The sequence below is a fragment of the Trachurus japonicus genome, chromosome 7, assembly GCF_045865225.1.
Source record: "Trachurus japonicus isolate A0001 chromosome 7, Traja_1.0".
Lineage (NCBI taxonomy): Eukaryota > Metazoa > Chordata > Actinopteri > Carangiformes > Carangidae > Trachurus > Trachurus japonicus.
Window position 1 is genome coordinate 1,177,974 of NC_140913.1, and position 16,560 is coordinate 1,194,533.

General features: G+C 47.0%; 1 protein-coding gene across 1 annotated transcript; it reads right to left on the reverse strand.

Annotated features, from left to right (window-relative positions):
* Window positions 1–589: 589 nt before the first annotated feature.
* LOC146983915 (zinc finger protein PLAGL2-like) lies at window positions 590–16,373 on the reverse strand. Its single transcript, XM_085780700.1, has 2 exons — window positions 16,239–16,373; window positions 590–2,380 (listed from the first exon to the last, which is right to left on the reverse strand). The coding sequence occupies exon 2, from the start codon at window positions 1,958–1,960 to the stop codon at window positions 668–670; it is 1,293 nt and encodes a 430-aa protein (XP_085636826.1). The 5' UTR covers window positions 1,961–2,380; window positions 16,239–16,373; the 3' UTR covers window positions 590–667.
* Window positions 16,374–16,560: the final 187 nt, after the last annotated feature.

Here is a 16,560-nt window from a genome sequence, read left to right on the forward strand (position 1 = left end):
GACAGAGTTGGATTTTCAATCTTCTTTAGCATATACTTACTAACTGTGACTGAGTACACCTTACAGCTGCTTCTATCTGCTGTTTATGCTCAGTCAGCTTTGGTAAGGGAGGTGACCTTTCCTTAAACCAGGCATGTCCAAACCATTCCACAAAGGGCCGTGTGGCGGCTGGTTTTTGTTCCAACCAACCAAGAGCACACAGTTTGACCAATCAGCTGTCTGAAGATCAGTTGGTTAAATGAGTCAAGTCTGGTGTGCTGCTGCTTGGTTCAAACTAAAACCTGCAGCCACCCCAGCCCTTCATGGAATCGCTTGGACATGCCTGTCTTAAACATAGTACAGAACTCATACAACAGGGAGCTAACACAGTTGCATTTTCCATGAAAACCTTAAACTGGATGACTCTCAGCACCTGTGTGTGTTAAGTGCATCCACTGTTGGAAACAGGTTCTCTGTTTTGGTTGTAGTGAGACCATCTACATTTACTCAAATGTTCAAGTTTCCTTTTAAAATAATGAGGTAATACTGATGAGGTGATTTGTTGTGTTAAACAAAAACTACTTATATTAGCATCAAAAGCACTGACAGGCTAATGTTACACATCTCTTTTACAATGAAGAAGTTTTACCCTTATAATGAGAAATTAATGTTTGTGGGACAGAGCTGCTCACTGCTGAAAAGCCTGGTAGTAGTGAGGTAGGGAGCTGGAAGTGCTCATAGCAGGACTGCTGTAGGCCTGAGGTAGTTGGCTGTGGTTGTGGGCTGCCGAGCCCTGGGGCACGTGGACCTGGGGGGGCTGGAAGAAGGAGAAGGGCCCGGGGGCCTGGGAGGACAGCCCAGTGGAGGAAGAAGGAGAGGAAGTGGTAGTGGTGGAGGGGGGGTAGCTCATCACTAACCCTCCCATCCCCATGTGGGGGCTGTAAGGCGGGAGGCTGAAGGGCAGGAAGCCCAGCAGAGGGCCCAGGTCCATGTTGGTGGAGCAGGACAGCTCGGCCGAGGGGACGGCGGGACTCCGGCAGAGCAGGTGGGGCTCGCCGCCGGAACCTACGCCTTCACCCAGCACCTCCCTCTGGGGGGAGGCCGAAGTAGAGGTAGAGGAGTTGACTGCGCTCAAGTGAGGCGGGGGGGCACTCTGCAGGTCCAGCAGGAAGCTGTCCACGTCGGCGCGAGGATATGAGGTAGATCCGTGCTGGTACCTGGCCATGTTGCTGTAGGACTGCTGCTGCGCCGCTGCTGGAGGGGGCTGCAGGTGGTGGTGGTGGGAGGACTGGGGGGGCATGTGGCGACCCACAGTCATGCTGGAGGACAAGGAGCCCTGCATGAGGCCATGAGGGTGGCCCATCCCGGGGACAGGACTGGCCATGGGGTAAGAGTTGTACATGTCCCTGGAGAACGTCTCCATGGGCTCCTTGGAGACGGAGGCCATGTCAGAGGTCACGGGGCTCGGCTCTTCTTTCACTGGGCACTGTGGGGCGGGGGTTGGCGTAGCAACAGGAGTGGTGGGGGCACAGGGCGGCATCAACCCCGACTCCTGGGCGTGACTCTTCTTCAGGTGGCGGGTCAGGTGGTCTCTGCGGCCGAAGCGCTGTGCGCAGCGCGGGCACAGGAAGTCTCGGCGGCCGGTGTGCACCACGGCGTGGCGGCGCACATCTTTACGCGTGTAGAAGCGGCGGTCGCACCGCTCACACGAGTACTTCCTTTCTCTCACCGGCACGGCAGCGGTGGTGTTGCCCTCTAGCGGCGGGGGCCGGTCGGTGTGGCCCCCCAGGTGCTCCAGCAGGGACGACGCCCCCTCTGGGCAGGCCAGGCCCGCTGCGTTGCTGTGGGCTGCCACGAGGTGGCGGCGGTAACCCAGCTGGGTGTTGTACTGCTTCCCACACTCCTGGCAGAGGAAGAGCTGCCTGGCGGCCGGGTGGCTGTCCTGCTGGGGGCTCTTCAGATGGTCCTGCTGGTGGAACATTGTATTACAGGGGGGACAGTGCTGGCTCTGCTGCTGCACAGGGACTCTGGCTGAGAGCCTGAGCAGACACAGACCAGACTCATGAGTATTCTCCAGAGAGCTCACCACCAGCCTACAGACCTCTTTTTGTTAACTCAGAGTACTACAACTGATGCTAAGTGCTGTTTGTTGACCGTTTGATGATTTCTTGTGGCGATCACTAGTGGTCTGTCCTGCCTTGCTGGGGCAAGCCTGGGTCCAGCACTTGGTATCAGTGACAGCAGGTGCCATAGCAACCCCACAAGGGCCGCGGTGATAAGGAGCTTTGGGAGCTCTGACTGGATGTGTGTGCTTCCTGAGGAGAAATCTTGTGTCGGCTCACAGTCAGTTAGAGTCGTCAGCTACCCTGATTCACAGCAGCAGTTCAGCATCTCCACAGACCTGTAGGGCAGAAAACACCGTCACTTTGTGCACATCATCTGTGACTTGAGATCATGAGCTGAGTTTCAAAAAAGAAGATCTACCTCACTTATTGGTATTCTTATTAATACCAGATCTGATGTAAGCAGCAGTTTATACATGAAATACTTTACAGCCAGGAAGTAACCCTGAGGAGAGACTGTGAGGGAGCTGCAGAGGAAGGACATTGTCATTTTCTATTCTAAATGTTTGTACAACCATGTTAATGGTTAAACCAATTAAAAATGTTGGGGATGGAGTTTCCTTACAAATCAGGCTATATACATTTATAGTTATAAATGTATGCATTCAGGTTTGGGGGTTTTGATGTCTAAATCCTGCTGCTCTGGCAGTTCCAAATTTGCAAGGAAAACTTGGATGTTCCACGGTTGAAGTTGGAATTGATGAGAAAAAAAAAACGTTTACAAATTAAAGGGATAGTTCAACATTTTGGCAAATTGGCCCATTGCCATAATCGCTGTAGTCATAGCATAGGTTCATTACCTTTAATTGTCGGTGCAAGCTATTTTTAGAAGGGCGGAGCAGAGCCGTGAGCTGCTCAGAGCTACGCTACGGAGGCTCATGGGATTTCTTGGTTTCCCTCATCAAACTCATCAAATACACAATCCAACAACTCCACAACGCTCTGGTGGACAAGTTGTGACCTGCACATTCACCACGCTATGAGATAATAATGGAACGTCGCGAGACAGAGTTGTTTTAGACAGAGACTGCTTGCTGAAAAACTGTCCCTGAACGCAACGTGCATCAGCAGTTTTGCATGAATTTACCTCGAAAACAACTCTGTCTGGTAACGTTCTGTTATTATCTCATAGCGTGGTGAATGTGCAGGTCACAACAAGCCGGTCGGGGTCGGGTTTTACCGTTATATACTGGCATGCCAGTCCCGGTCTGGTGGTGGTCCCTCTCTTCAAAAAGGGGGACCGGAGGGTGTGTTCCAACTACCGGGGGATCACACTCCTCAGCCTCCCGGGGAAAGTCTATTCCAGGGTGCTGGAGAGGAGAATTCGGCCGATAGTCGAACCTCGGATTCAGGAGGAACAATGCGGTTTTCGTCCTGGCCGTGGAACGCTGGACCAGCTCTACACCCTCCGCAGGCTGCTCGAGGGTGCATGGGAGTTTGCCCAACCAGTCCACATGTGTTTTGTGGACTTGGAGAAGGCTTTCGACCGTGTCCCACGTGGCATCCTGTGGGAGGTGCTCCGAGAGTATGGGTCGGAGGCCCCTCTGCTGAGGGCTGTCGGTCCCTGTATGACCGGAGCAGGAGCTTGGTTCGCATTGCCGGCAGTTAAGTCAGACCTGTTCCCGGTGCGTGTTGGACTCCGGCAGGGTGCTGCCCTTTGTCACCGGTTCTGTTCATTATTTATATGGACAGAATTTCTAGGCGCAGCCAAGGGCCAGGAGGGGGTACGGTTCGGGAGCCACTTGATTTAATCTCTGCTTTTTGCAGATGATGTGGTCTTGTTGGCTCCCTCGAGCCAGGACCTTCAGCATGCACTGGGGCGGTTTGCAGCCGAGTGTGAAGCACTGGGATGAGGAATCAGCACCTCTAAGTCCGAGCCATGGTTTTCTCGACCACCGAAAAAAGGTGGCTTGCACCCTCCAGGTCGGGGGAGAGTTTCCTGCCTCAGGTGGAGGAGTTTAAGTATCTTGGGGTCTTGTTCACACGATGAGGGGAGAACGAACGGAGCGCTGAGATCGACAGGCGGATCGGTTGCTGCGCGGCCCGCAAGTAATGCGGTCATTGTATCGGTCTCGTTTGGTGAAGAAGCGGAGCTGAGCCGAAGGCAAAAAGCTCTCGATTTACCGGTCGATCTACGTTCCCACCCTCACCTATGGTCATGTATCTGGGTCATGACCGAAAGAAAACGGGATCCCGGATACAAGCGGCCGAAATGAAGTTTCCTACCGCAGGGTGGCGGGGCGCTCCCTTAGAGATAGGGTGAGGAGCTCTGTCACCCGGGAGGAGCTCGGAGAGTAGAGCCGCTGCTGCTCCACATCGAGAGGAGCCAGCTGAGGTGGCTCGGGCACCTGTATAGGGATGCCCCCTGGACGCCTCCCTCGTGAGTGTGTTACCGGGCATGTGCCCCACCGGGAGGAGGCCCCCGGGGAAGACCCAGGACACGCTGTGGAGTGACTACGTCACTCGGCTGGCCTGGACGCCTTGGGGTCCCCCCCGGAAGAGCTGGAGGAAGTGTCCGGGGAGAGGGAAGTCTGGGGATCCCTGCTCCGACTGCTGCCCCCGCGACCCGGACTCGGATAAGCGGATGAAAATGGATGGATGGATGGATGGATACTGGCATTTATCACCAATAAACACAGTAGATGAGGGTGAGTGACTGAGCTGAGGCTGTGTGACGGGTGGGGCGGGGGGTCCGCGGTGTGGAGCATTGCGGGACTCTGACTGCAGTGGGGACTATGTCTCTGCTCCGTGACACTGCTGTGAGACTGACCGCTGGTGAGCGCTTTGACACGGTGCCGGGCACGGCAGCAACCACTGATCGTTGAAAACAGTCTCCAAACCAGAAACGTCTGGAACAACATTGGAAAAAGTCGCTTTTGATTAAAAAAAAAGAGAGAGGGAGAGAGAGAGAGAGAGAGAGACCCGCCGTGCAGTGTAAAAAAAACGACAACAAAAAAGTATCACGTGTCATGACTTCCTGTATTTGGCCCTTCAAAATAAAAGCCCATATTGATTTTGACTTAATTTTGACAAGACAGGGCTCCAAATGTTTTTTTTTTTCCAGCGACCAATCGACCAATGAAATTTTGGTCGGCTAATGATTTTTTTGGTCGACCAGGCAGCCCTAATTTATAATATATATAGATATATTGTTATAGTAATACAATTTTAAAACTTAATTAAAAAATAATAATAATCGGCCGATTAATCGGTTATCGGATTTTTTCCCCCCTAATAATCGTAATCGGCATCGGCCCCAAAAAATCCATATCGGTCGGGCCCTAATGACTATAGGGATCATGACAATGGGCCAATTTGCCAAAATGTTGAACTATCCCTTTAAAACTTAGAATATATGCATACTATTCTATAATTGCACTCTGAAATACTACATACAATAAGAAAAGTTTAGTGATTCAACCATGAATTTAAAACACATTAACTGTGCACTAGGAGTGTAACGGTATATGTATTCGTCCCGTGCCGTCACGGTACGGGGGTCACGGTTCGGTGCACACAGTCACACGACAAATACGTCTGAATGAATATTTTAAAAATTTTTTTTTAAAAGTCGAGTCCTCACTCCAATCTAGGTGGCGGTAATGAGCCTCAAAGCTGCCACAACCGTCATAACAGACGAAGAAGAGAAGTGATGAGAGAGTGAAGTTAGAGGAGCTGCCTGCTTCATTTATGTCACCATGTGGCTTCTCAATGAAACACAACGGCGGCGGCTCGCGACCATAGACTGTGTAGAGCAGCTCGCGTCCGGTCCACCGGACAAAGTCCGTCGGCGATGTTTCACGGATGCGCGCTAGCGCATGTTCACCCCCCTTCTGACTCCTCCTCCTCCCACATGTCAATCGCTGGTGCAAGGAAAAAGACAACTTGTGTGCAACAACTTATCCCGCTGCTTTTAAGCCTCGTGAACACAGACAGGACCAGAAACATCACCAAAGCAACTGGCATCTAGTCTAAATTAACTGTGTAAACCAACATTGATGTTAGTTTCTTGTTTGTTTGTTTTTTTAATAATAGTTGTCAGTTGTCAAGTGCAAGTTTTTTTCCTCTAGAATTAATGAATGGCATGATAACACTCCTAATGCACTTGTTTAATTTTTTATTCTCTTTTTTTTTTTTGTTACTTTCATAACACAAGACAGATTTTAGTTTTACATTCAATAGTGTCTGTTGTACCGAAACCGTACCGAACCGTGACCCCTGAACCGAGGTACGTACCGAACCGTGACTTTTGTGTACCGTTACACCCCTAGTGGTCACGGTTCGGTGCACACAGTCACACGATGAATACGTCTGAGTGAATATCTTTAAAAAAAAAGGCAAAAAAACATCCTCACTCCAATCTAGGTGGCGGTAATGAGCCTCAAAGCTGCCACAACCGTCATAACAGATAAAGAAGAGAAGTGATGAGAGAGTGAAGTTAGAGGAGAGCTTCCTGCTTCATTAATGTCACCGTGTGGCTTCTCAATCAAACACAACGGCGACGGCTCGCGACCATAGGGTTCGACAATAACGGTTGCCCGATTGCCCGGGGCAAGTAAAAATTACCGGCGGGCAGGTAGAACCTGTGCGGACTTGCCCGGTCGGGCAAGCGCCGACTCAGATTTTATTATTTTTTATTTTCTGACTTTTTATGCATGTATTTTGAAAGGAGAGCTGGAGAGAGACAGGGGAGAGAGAGTCAGTGAGAGGGGGGATTGACCGGATTAACGCGGAGCAAAGCGACTGTCAGGTGGGATCGAACTGGGTCTCTGCAGCGTGTGCTCTACCAGGTGAGATAGGCTGTACGTCGCTCGCGGCTCGTCGTATTTAATCGGCGATTTCACCGAGTGTTTCAGTGGCGGTGAGCGGCCTGACGCTGCTTCATTAACGCCGCCGCTGTTTCAGACTCGGGGCACAGTCACCTGTTACCGTTTAGTTACCATACCGACGAGCTAACATGTCCTTTTTAGGTTATAATCCTGTCAATAAACACACGTGGAGACGGTGCTTCAACCAGGGGTGTCAAACATGCGGCCCGCGGGCCAAAACCGGCCCAGCAGTGGGTCCAATCCGGCCCTCAGCATGAATTTGCCAAGTGTGAAAATTTTAAATTGCACATATTTTTATCAAGAAATTTCAGGTGGTTCATAATATGCTTTGTAAAAAGATTGTTCATTAACTGTAAACATCTTAATAATGTACTAAAACAGGAAAAATTCAATTTTTAAAATATATTTATAGGCCATCATGCTATTGTTTTACTGGTTAGGCCTACTTGAGATCAAATTGTGCTGTTTGTCGGACGCCCCTGAACCTGAACTAAATTGAGTTTGACACCCCTGTGAGATTGGCTGTTTTTGCCTGTTACTGTTGTTTTCAATGTTCACCACATCTTGAGTTTTACAGGGGCAACAACTCAAATACAACTAGAGTGTAACATGGAAAAGTGTTAGGCTATTTCCAGTAGTTCAAGTCTAATGTGGCCCCCAACCAAGTATTGAGAGCATATAGATGGACATTAAACATATTTCATATTAAAAAATGATTTTTTAAATTGGTCTTTTCCAATATAATTTTTTTTTAGATACTGCATTAATGACTGACAGCTAAATTGTCCACTGTTCCCACTGCAGCATGTGAATGCAATGAAAAGAATAAAATCTGATTGGAGGAGCCAGCTCTCTGTTAAAATGTTGTCCAGGTTAATGTTTTTAGCCATTAAAAGGCTCTTCAGTTCAAGATTTCAACTGTGATCGGGCATTAAACAGGTGGCTCACCTGTTCAGATAGGGCATGGAGGGTGTAACTGCTACTGGTCAAATAATGTGAAATAGCAGTTAATTTTACATGTCTGCAATGATTGCCATTGCAATTATAGATAATACTGCTTTCTGAAGAAAGAAGTGTTGTGTAGTGTTGTATATAGTCAACAGGAAGGGTTTTAGTAAGATATAGGCCTAAGTCATGAGTGAAAGTATGCACCACACAACCAGAAAAAAAAACCTAGGCAGGGCAAGTAAGAATTTAGTTGGCAGGGGTGCAAACTCATCAGGGGTAAAAAAGGTGACAAGATACCGACCCCCTAGGGGGGTCCGGGGGCATGCTCCCCCGGGGAAATTTAAAAAAAAAAAAAACTTTATGGTTGTAAAATTTACAATATACCGTCAATTTTAAGCATGGAGACTAGTGGGGTCCAGATTACTCAGGTTTGCACAAAAGCCCCCCCCTTTGTTTTGCTCCTGTTAAAACTGCACAATTGCCTGTGGAGGCTCACCTGTGTTTGGTTTTGAAACATGTGAAGGGATCTTCAGCCTATGCAGGTTTAGCATGAGCAAAAGCTGTGCAAAACTTAGAGAATCTGTCCCTTGATGTCCATCAGTTGAACCTTGCAAACCTTGCCTTCAAACTAAATAAAATTTAATACAGACTGATTGGTTCATTGTGAAACATTTATTTATTGATGTAAATGTGTTTTCTGTAGGCTACGTAGGCTATGCTCCGAGGTAGCGCTGCTCTTTCTGTCCAATAACACACATGAAGCTTAAAAATGCCATAGGCTACATAAAACATATTAAGCGGCAATATGTATTTAAAAGATGTTCAAGCAAACGGTTCGGTTCACGGTTTTGTGGTCATGGTTTTCGGTTCGGGTTGGTATACTTTGATCGTTGGGAAAATCAATCATGTCTCATATATTCAGGTTAAAACTTTAAGAATGAGGCATCTGATACATCATTGTGACAGTCTGAGGTTAAAAGTAGTAGTAGTAGGCGGCAAGAGAGGAGACATCGAACATGTTTTAATTTATTGGGCAAAGAAAGTTATCTAACAAATGCTAAGAACAATTAGATATTCATTGAAATATATAACCTATATTTATTAATTGTGGTTCTTACAAAAATATTAATTGAACTTTAGCCTACTACTTTTACAACCACATTATTTACCGAGCACATAAGTGAAACAGAGGCAGAGGTGTCCTGCCACAGTCAGTCAACCTCCTCCTGCTCCTCCTCCTCCTCCTCCTGCTGCTGCTGAACAGGTCCGTTAATATAATACATCCATGAACAGGTCGCACTGGAGCTAGTCTCGCTCGCCAGACCCTCCAGAGAAGGAGACACTGGAGCTAATTATGCTAAACGCGCTAATCGCTAATTGGCCGCGATCGCGATCATCACACACACGCGGTCCCATACAGCACCTATACAACGCTGCTGGAGCATCTTCTAGCTCCGACTCTTTCACTCGCCATGCTCAAAAATGTCGCGTTAGTTAGTCTGTATTAACAGTGAAGCTTCAGGTGTGTATTGCTGGACAGAAGAGGAGCGCTGCCACCACTCGTTGTCATCCAGATAAGGTGCACGCGCCTTAAAGAGACAGGTGCATTGGCTTGGCTTGGCTCGGCTCGGCTCGGTAAACCCCCCCCCCCTCTCAAATTTTTTTTTATTGCGGATTTACACGAATCACACAAATGACCAATTTGGGATCCAAAACGGCGAATTTCGCCGAAAGGTGACAAGTTTGCACCCCTGAGTTGGGGCAAGTAGATTTGAGAAGTACTTGCCCGACAGGGCAAGTAGGAAAAAACCTTAATGTCGGACCCTGTGTGTAAAGCAGGTCACAACTGGTCGACCGGACAAAGTCCGTCGACGATGCTTCGCTAGAAACGCATCAAACACGTTAGCGCATGTTCACCCCGACATGTCAATCACTGTTGCGAGGAAAAAGACAAGTGGTCTCCAACAACTTATCCCGCTGCTTTTAAGCCTCTTGACAGGACCAGAAACATCACCAAGGTAACTATATTAAAGCAGAAGTAAGTGATATATTTGTGTTAATATAAGACTTAAATAGTTATATCTTCCGACAGCAATCACTTACATAGAGTGTTTGGTCTGAAACACGGGTCTCTCAGTCACTCTGCTCTGCTCTGAGCCGAGGAGAAAACATTTGTACATTCTCTCGTATTCTACAGTTTTTATCCCAATGAGGAGAGAGAACGGCATGCAGGGCTGTGTGTGCAGCCAAGGGACGCCGTGATGTGGCGACGCAGGGAACGGAGGACTGGTTATGGTGCGTTTTCTGGAAACTCGTATTTTCCGACCGTGAAGTCGTACCAGTTCGATCTGGTACGTAGTTTCACCAGTCGGAAGTTACGAGTGGCCGTTATAGTGACTTTCACCGGTTAAAACAGGTCGGAAAAACACGAGTGGGTTGTCCTGGAACGCTACAAAGTCGTAAGTCCGTGACTTGAAGCCTAGCGGCTGAACGATTTTAGGAAAAGATCTAATTGCGATTTTTCTGCAGATTTTTCGATTTCGATTTGTTTCACGAGTTTCTTCAATCATGTTTCAGTGCAATATACATAATGTACAGTAACCATTTAGGGATATGTCCCGATACCACTTTTCACTTCAATTCCGATACGATACCGATATTTGCAGCCATTTCAATATCGGCCCGATACCGGATTATTGATCCGATATTAGGGGTGGTGGAAAAAAAAACGATTTATATATTTTCAAATTTCTAATACAAAGGAGATCCTCCTGTTGCTGACTGACAGGCTGCTGCTGTCATGTTCTTCTAATGGGACAGACAGTAGTGAGCGTTACTTTTGAACTGTAAAATATTAAAAATTAAACCTTATTTACAACTAGTTATTGAATTACTGTATGTACATCAATGTCAAACAAAAGGCAAAAATCTTCTTGCTTCAAGGTTTTATTTGTCACTCCAAATTGAAGATTATAGCCTGCCTTACAGTAAAAATGGGGGGCATACATAAAATAAAAAAGAGAGTAAAGGCAATATATTAAGCAGCAATATTTAAGCATTCAAAGATGTTTAATCAAACCCACATAGTTTTTTGAAACAACGTTCAAAACACACAGCCAGTGTCCACAACTAAGCATAAAGCCCGCTAGATTAATGCTAACCCGTATAATGTAAAACGCCATAGACAAGGCTAACAACGTAAATTAGCATCGTTAATTTAATGCTGGCTTTAGCACTGTTACTCGAGCCCGGTTGTGAACGCCACCGGTAACCTGACCGTAACACGGCACAACAACTGATGGACCACCTGGTCTTATTCCTCCAGAAGAATCTGACCACCGACCTTTAGTGCAATATAGCGGATTAGGCGGGGGCAGGGGGGCAAGCGCGCAGGTCCTGTCCCAATGCACCCGTGTCTGTGTTGTTGTTGTGATCATGTGATCTCTGCATGCTGCAGCCGGCCGCTCTTCTTCTCTGGCGGCCGGCGCACCAACATTAAGGTGCAGTACCGCCACCTACTGTGTTGGAGTGTGAACGACAGTCACCATCATATGGGACAGAAGTGGCAGGATGGCACGGAGACGGCATGCATGTGTGAAATAGTCGAAAACAGATCCTAGGTCAGTCAGGAGCACTAAAAAAAAATCGCAGCTTTGACGATCACGTGATCGCGCTGTTTGAAATCGCGATTTCGATCAGAAAACGATAAATCGTTCAGCCCTACTTGAAGCTGTAATTTACGATTTCAAAAGCCTGCCTGGAACGCAGCATTAGCGAAAACGACCACTTACTTCTGCTTTAACTGTGTAAACCAACTTTGATGTTAGTTTCTTCTTTTTTTTTTATTTTTTATTTTAAGTATATTTTTTTGGCTTTTCATGCCTTTATTAGATAGGACAGTTCAGAGTGTGACAGGAAATGGGAGGCAGAGAGGGGGTGAATGACACGCAGGATAGGGCCGTCCGACGCGGGACTCGAACCGGGGCCGCCTGCAGCGAGGACCATAACTTCCACACACGGGGCGGGTGCTCCACCAACTGAGCTAAACACCACCCCTGATGTTAGTTTCTTGTTTTTTTTAAAATAATAGTTGCCAATTGTCAAGTACAAGTTTTTTTTCCCCTGTAGAATTAACTCATTGGCTGCCATTGACGACTATAGTCGTCAATCTAATTACAACCGTTCACTGCCATTGACGACTATAGTCGTCGATCTAATTACAACCATTCACTGCAGGGGCTGGAGGACGGTCTGGCGGAGCTTGTCCATCAATATCAGGCTTGTAAACTAGTGTAAAGACGTGTAGCTGTCCTGTAGGTGGCAGCAGTGCCCTCTTTGGATGAGAGATCAGCATTGATTATAAGAAGAAGAAGCGAGATGACAAGAGATATGCTAAAGAAACTTATGCACGGAGCCTATGTGTTCCGCACGTCGGCACATTATGTACCGTATGTGTCGCGGTAGTTCGGAGAGGAAGAGGGTCGCGATCATGAGAAAACGACGGAAATCATTGAAAAAGACACCGACGACCGACATCGACACTGGCAATCAAGCCGGGCCGAGTTGCCGGTGAGAGAGTCAGCAGCTGACGGTGTCACCACAGCCCAGCTCAGCTCAACTCACGGCTCGGTGGATGTGACCTGGATTTGTCAGATAAGCGGTTCCGTCCGGATCAACCAGGAGCAGCAGAGACTCGTCCCCACGCTCCAGAAAGACATGAAGGTAACACTAATACACCAATTGTAAAAAAAAAAATAAAATAAAATAAACTAACTTGCTAGCAAGCTAACTTTTACTGCTTAGAGAAGGGCGGATCGCTTTGATCACCGGCGGAAAGGTAAAAAAAAAAAAACTCCACATCACACTGACTACAGCTATAAGAGATGTATTTTTATGGTAATTCTATATATTTCTATAATTTACAGGTCGTGGATCGAGCAGTGGTCGACCATGGGGCAGAGGTCATGTGACAGCTAAAACGTACAAAAAAGTTCATGCATTTTTACTGATATTTGTAAATAAATTATTATTTTGTCATCAAAAGTCCTTTCTCAGTGTTGTTTTTGTTGTTTTATAGAAGGAGAACACTGTTCAGATGTGTGAGGTGTCACTAAAGCAAAAAATATCAACGTCAAAGTCACTGTTCTGCTTGACACGTTTCTTTCCACAAAAGGTTCGTTTTCTCAGTGTTTTGGTCAAAAACTGGTGTTTTTGGCAAAACCAGCATATGTTCTACTGCTGTTTACTAAAGAACGGAAAAAGGTAGAAACAAACTTTTTTTTTCTATTGAACAAAGAGAGTCTACTCTTTCTCTTGGTAGTTTCGGTGTTTACATAGTCATAGAACACAATATTCTGTGGGTCTTATAAGATCGTTCAAAATGCTCTAAAACGGCTGGCAGTATGGGGCTCTCTGCTCTGAAAATGGCTGGCAGCCAATGAGTTAAAGCAGATATCAGTGGAATGTTTTTGTTCATATAAGTCCTAAATAGTCCTATTTTCCGTCAGCAATCACTTACATGAAGTATTTCAGCCTAAACACGAGTCTCTCCGTCACTCTGCTCTGCTGTAACCCGAGGAGAAAATTTTCCTTGTGGGATACAAGTGTTATCCAATGAGGGGAGAGAACGGCATGAAGGGCTGTGTGTGCAGCCAAGGGATGCGCGTGAATGTGGTGACGTAGCACGAGGACCAATTGATGCCTGACAAGGGCGGGGGCTGCTAACTCATGGTGCGTTCAAGGAAACTCGTACTTTGTGTTTTTCCTTCCTGTGAAGTCATACCAGTTCGATCTGGTACGAGTTCACGGGTTGGAAGTTACGAGTGGCCGTTATAGGGAACTTTCACAGACAACAGGACGGTAAAAACACGAGCTACGGGTTACCTGGAACGCTACCAAGTCGTAGTTGTGACTTGAAGCTGTAACTTACGGTTTCAAAAGCCTGCCTTGAACACAGCATTAGCCGAAACGGCCGTGCCGCTGTTATCTGCTTTAATGAATGGCATTATAACACTCCTAATGCACTTTATTTTATATTTATTTCATTTTATATTCTATTTTTTTTTTAAAGCAGAAGTAAGCGATCCGGTCGTTTTGGCTAATGCTGCGTTCCAGGCAGGCTTTTGAAACCGTAAATTACAGCTTCAAGTCACGACTTACGACTTTGTAGCGTTCCAGGCAACCCACTCGTGTTTTTTCCGACCTGTTTTACCTGTGAAAGTGCACTATAACGGCCACTCGTAACTTCTGACCCGTTAACTCGTACCAGATCGAACTGGTACGACTTCACAGGTCGGAAAAACACGAGTTACGGGTTGCCTTGAACGCACCATAACGTCTTGTCAGCCGATGGAGTTAGCAGCCCCCGCCCTCGTCATGGATCTATTGGTCCTCGTCCCTACGTCACCACATTCAGGCGCATCCCTTGGCTGCACACACAGCCCTTCATGCCGTTCTCTCTCCTCATTGGATAAAACTTGTAGGATACGAGAAAAGTTTTCTCCTCGGCTCAGAGCAGAGTAGAGTGACTGAGAGACCCGTGTTTCGGTCCAAACACTCTATGTAAGTGATTGCTGTCGGAAGATATAACTATTTAAGACTTATATTAAAGGTGTACAGAAATGGCCGTTTGTCCCGTTTGTCGCGCCGAGTTGTCACGAGCTGCAACACGAGTTTACCCGAGTAAGGAAAATGAATTTGATTGGTCGTTTTCGAGCGGGCGGGATATTCAAAGCTTGGGGCGAGACCGAGCTCCGTGTGTGTGTGCGTGTCTCAGACGTTTGAATGACGGATTACGGATCCAATATCAGTGGCTGGTGAATCGTGTACAGGCTGACGTATAATCCGTGCGCCTGCATTATCCAATGCGAAAAAAAAACTACACTAAAATACACACTTTCATCACGGATTTACTCAAAAATAGAATTTTGCACAAAGTTTGGCCTACATCGTCTGATAGATGAGTTATTACACTAATTTTATGACCCAGAGTGGGCTCAAATTCAATTTTCTTTTCTGTACACCTTTAACACAAAAATATCGCTTACTTCTGCTTTAACTTTTATAACAAGACAGATTTTAGTTTTAGGCTCCATTCAATTAGTGTCTGTTGTACTGAACCCGTACCGAACCGTGACCCCCGAACCGAGGTACATACCGAACCGTGACTTGTGTGTGTACCGTTACACATACATATCACTGATGAGTTCAATAGTTTTTGTAAACATTGGAGCTGTGTGACTCAGGCTGCAATAAACACATAATACTTGTTAGTAAGGCATTCAAATACATTAAACCTGCCAGCCCGGCTCCCTCTGCTGGCGTACATGTACATTTTTTCACTTAAAAAATATAACAAATATGATATGATGAAGATGATGTGATGTTTGTTGGGTCTTGTACAACAAACATGTCCCTTTATGTGTTGAAAATATGACTTGTTGCCCCGTGCCGCTCTATAGCAATACTCGTGGTGCTGAAAATACACAACAATGTTGTGACATATTTTACCTCTATCCAAAAAACATTGCAGCACTTGCCCATATAGAAATTCTGTCCACAGCTGTCGATATAGATAAACATAGAAATACTTTATCCCCCAGGGGAAATTCACTGTCCATAAGCTGCTGTAATTGACACAATTTTACATTCATAACATTTATATGTGAAAGTTTTTTTTCTAGATGGCTGCTCTACTACTGTGGAGTCATTTTTACTGAGGGCTAAAACACATCCACAACCTCTGGATCTTTCCATGCCATTAAAGCAGAGAGGCAGCAGCAGAGACCTACATGGTGACTCCAGCGCGAGGTGGATGGATGTGGTAGTGCCATCTTGTGGGTCCCCAGCATGGGTCTGCCATTAAGCTTTAACCCATACACTTTCTCCATCAGGAACTCTGTACTTTAACTGAAGTGAAGAGGGAAAGCGTGTTTAGAGGAGAAGAAGCGGGAGAAAGTCGCAGCAGGCTGTGGAAACTCAGCCGAGGTGACGACGTCTAAACTGGTGGAAACTGGTGGGACTGGGACAGGGTCACCACCACCACCACACCGGGGCTACATACTGCTAGCTTTGCTGCCTCCACAAAATTCGGCAGCGGAGGTGAAACCGGGTTTAGAGGCTGAAGTATGGTGTGTATTAGGCCGGTATTACACGGGGAAAAGCGGCCGAGCGGCGTTAGAGTGTCGGTGGTCGGAGTTAAACAGTTAGTGGAGCCAGCGTGCTAGTTAAAAAACAAAAGATGAGCGGTTCACTAAGTTGTGTCGGAGTTTGTGTTACGGGAGCTAACTCCTCCTGTGTTTCCCCCGAGCGGGGTTAAACTCCGGGCCGGGCCGGAACACACCGACTTAAGGCTACCTACCGACTGTGCATCGGTCCCGCTCTTCGTCCGGCCTCCATTCCGTCTCCACATCGACATTTTGGGCAGAATTTTTAAAGATGTTTACTGGAGTGCGGGCCTGGACGACTGGGCGCCGCGCTGGAAGCCATGCATTCTGGGAGAGTGACGTCACACCCCGGGCTCAGAGGAACTCCAGCAGCAGTGTCGGGAGCGCGCCGTGCCCGCTCTGTAGTAACTCTGACACCGTGGGCCATCTGCTCTGAAGATGTTTACAACCCCGTAAACTGTGTCTTGGTCTCTGTAGGTTTGTCCTGGCCAGTGTCTGGAGTAGCTGTGAGCTTCC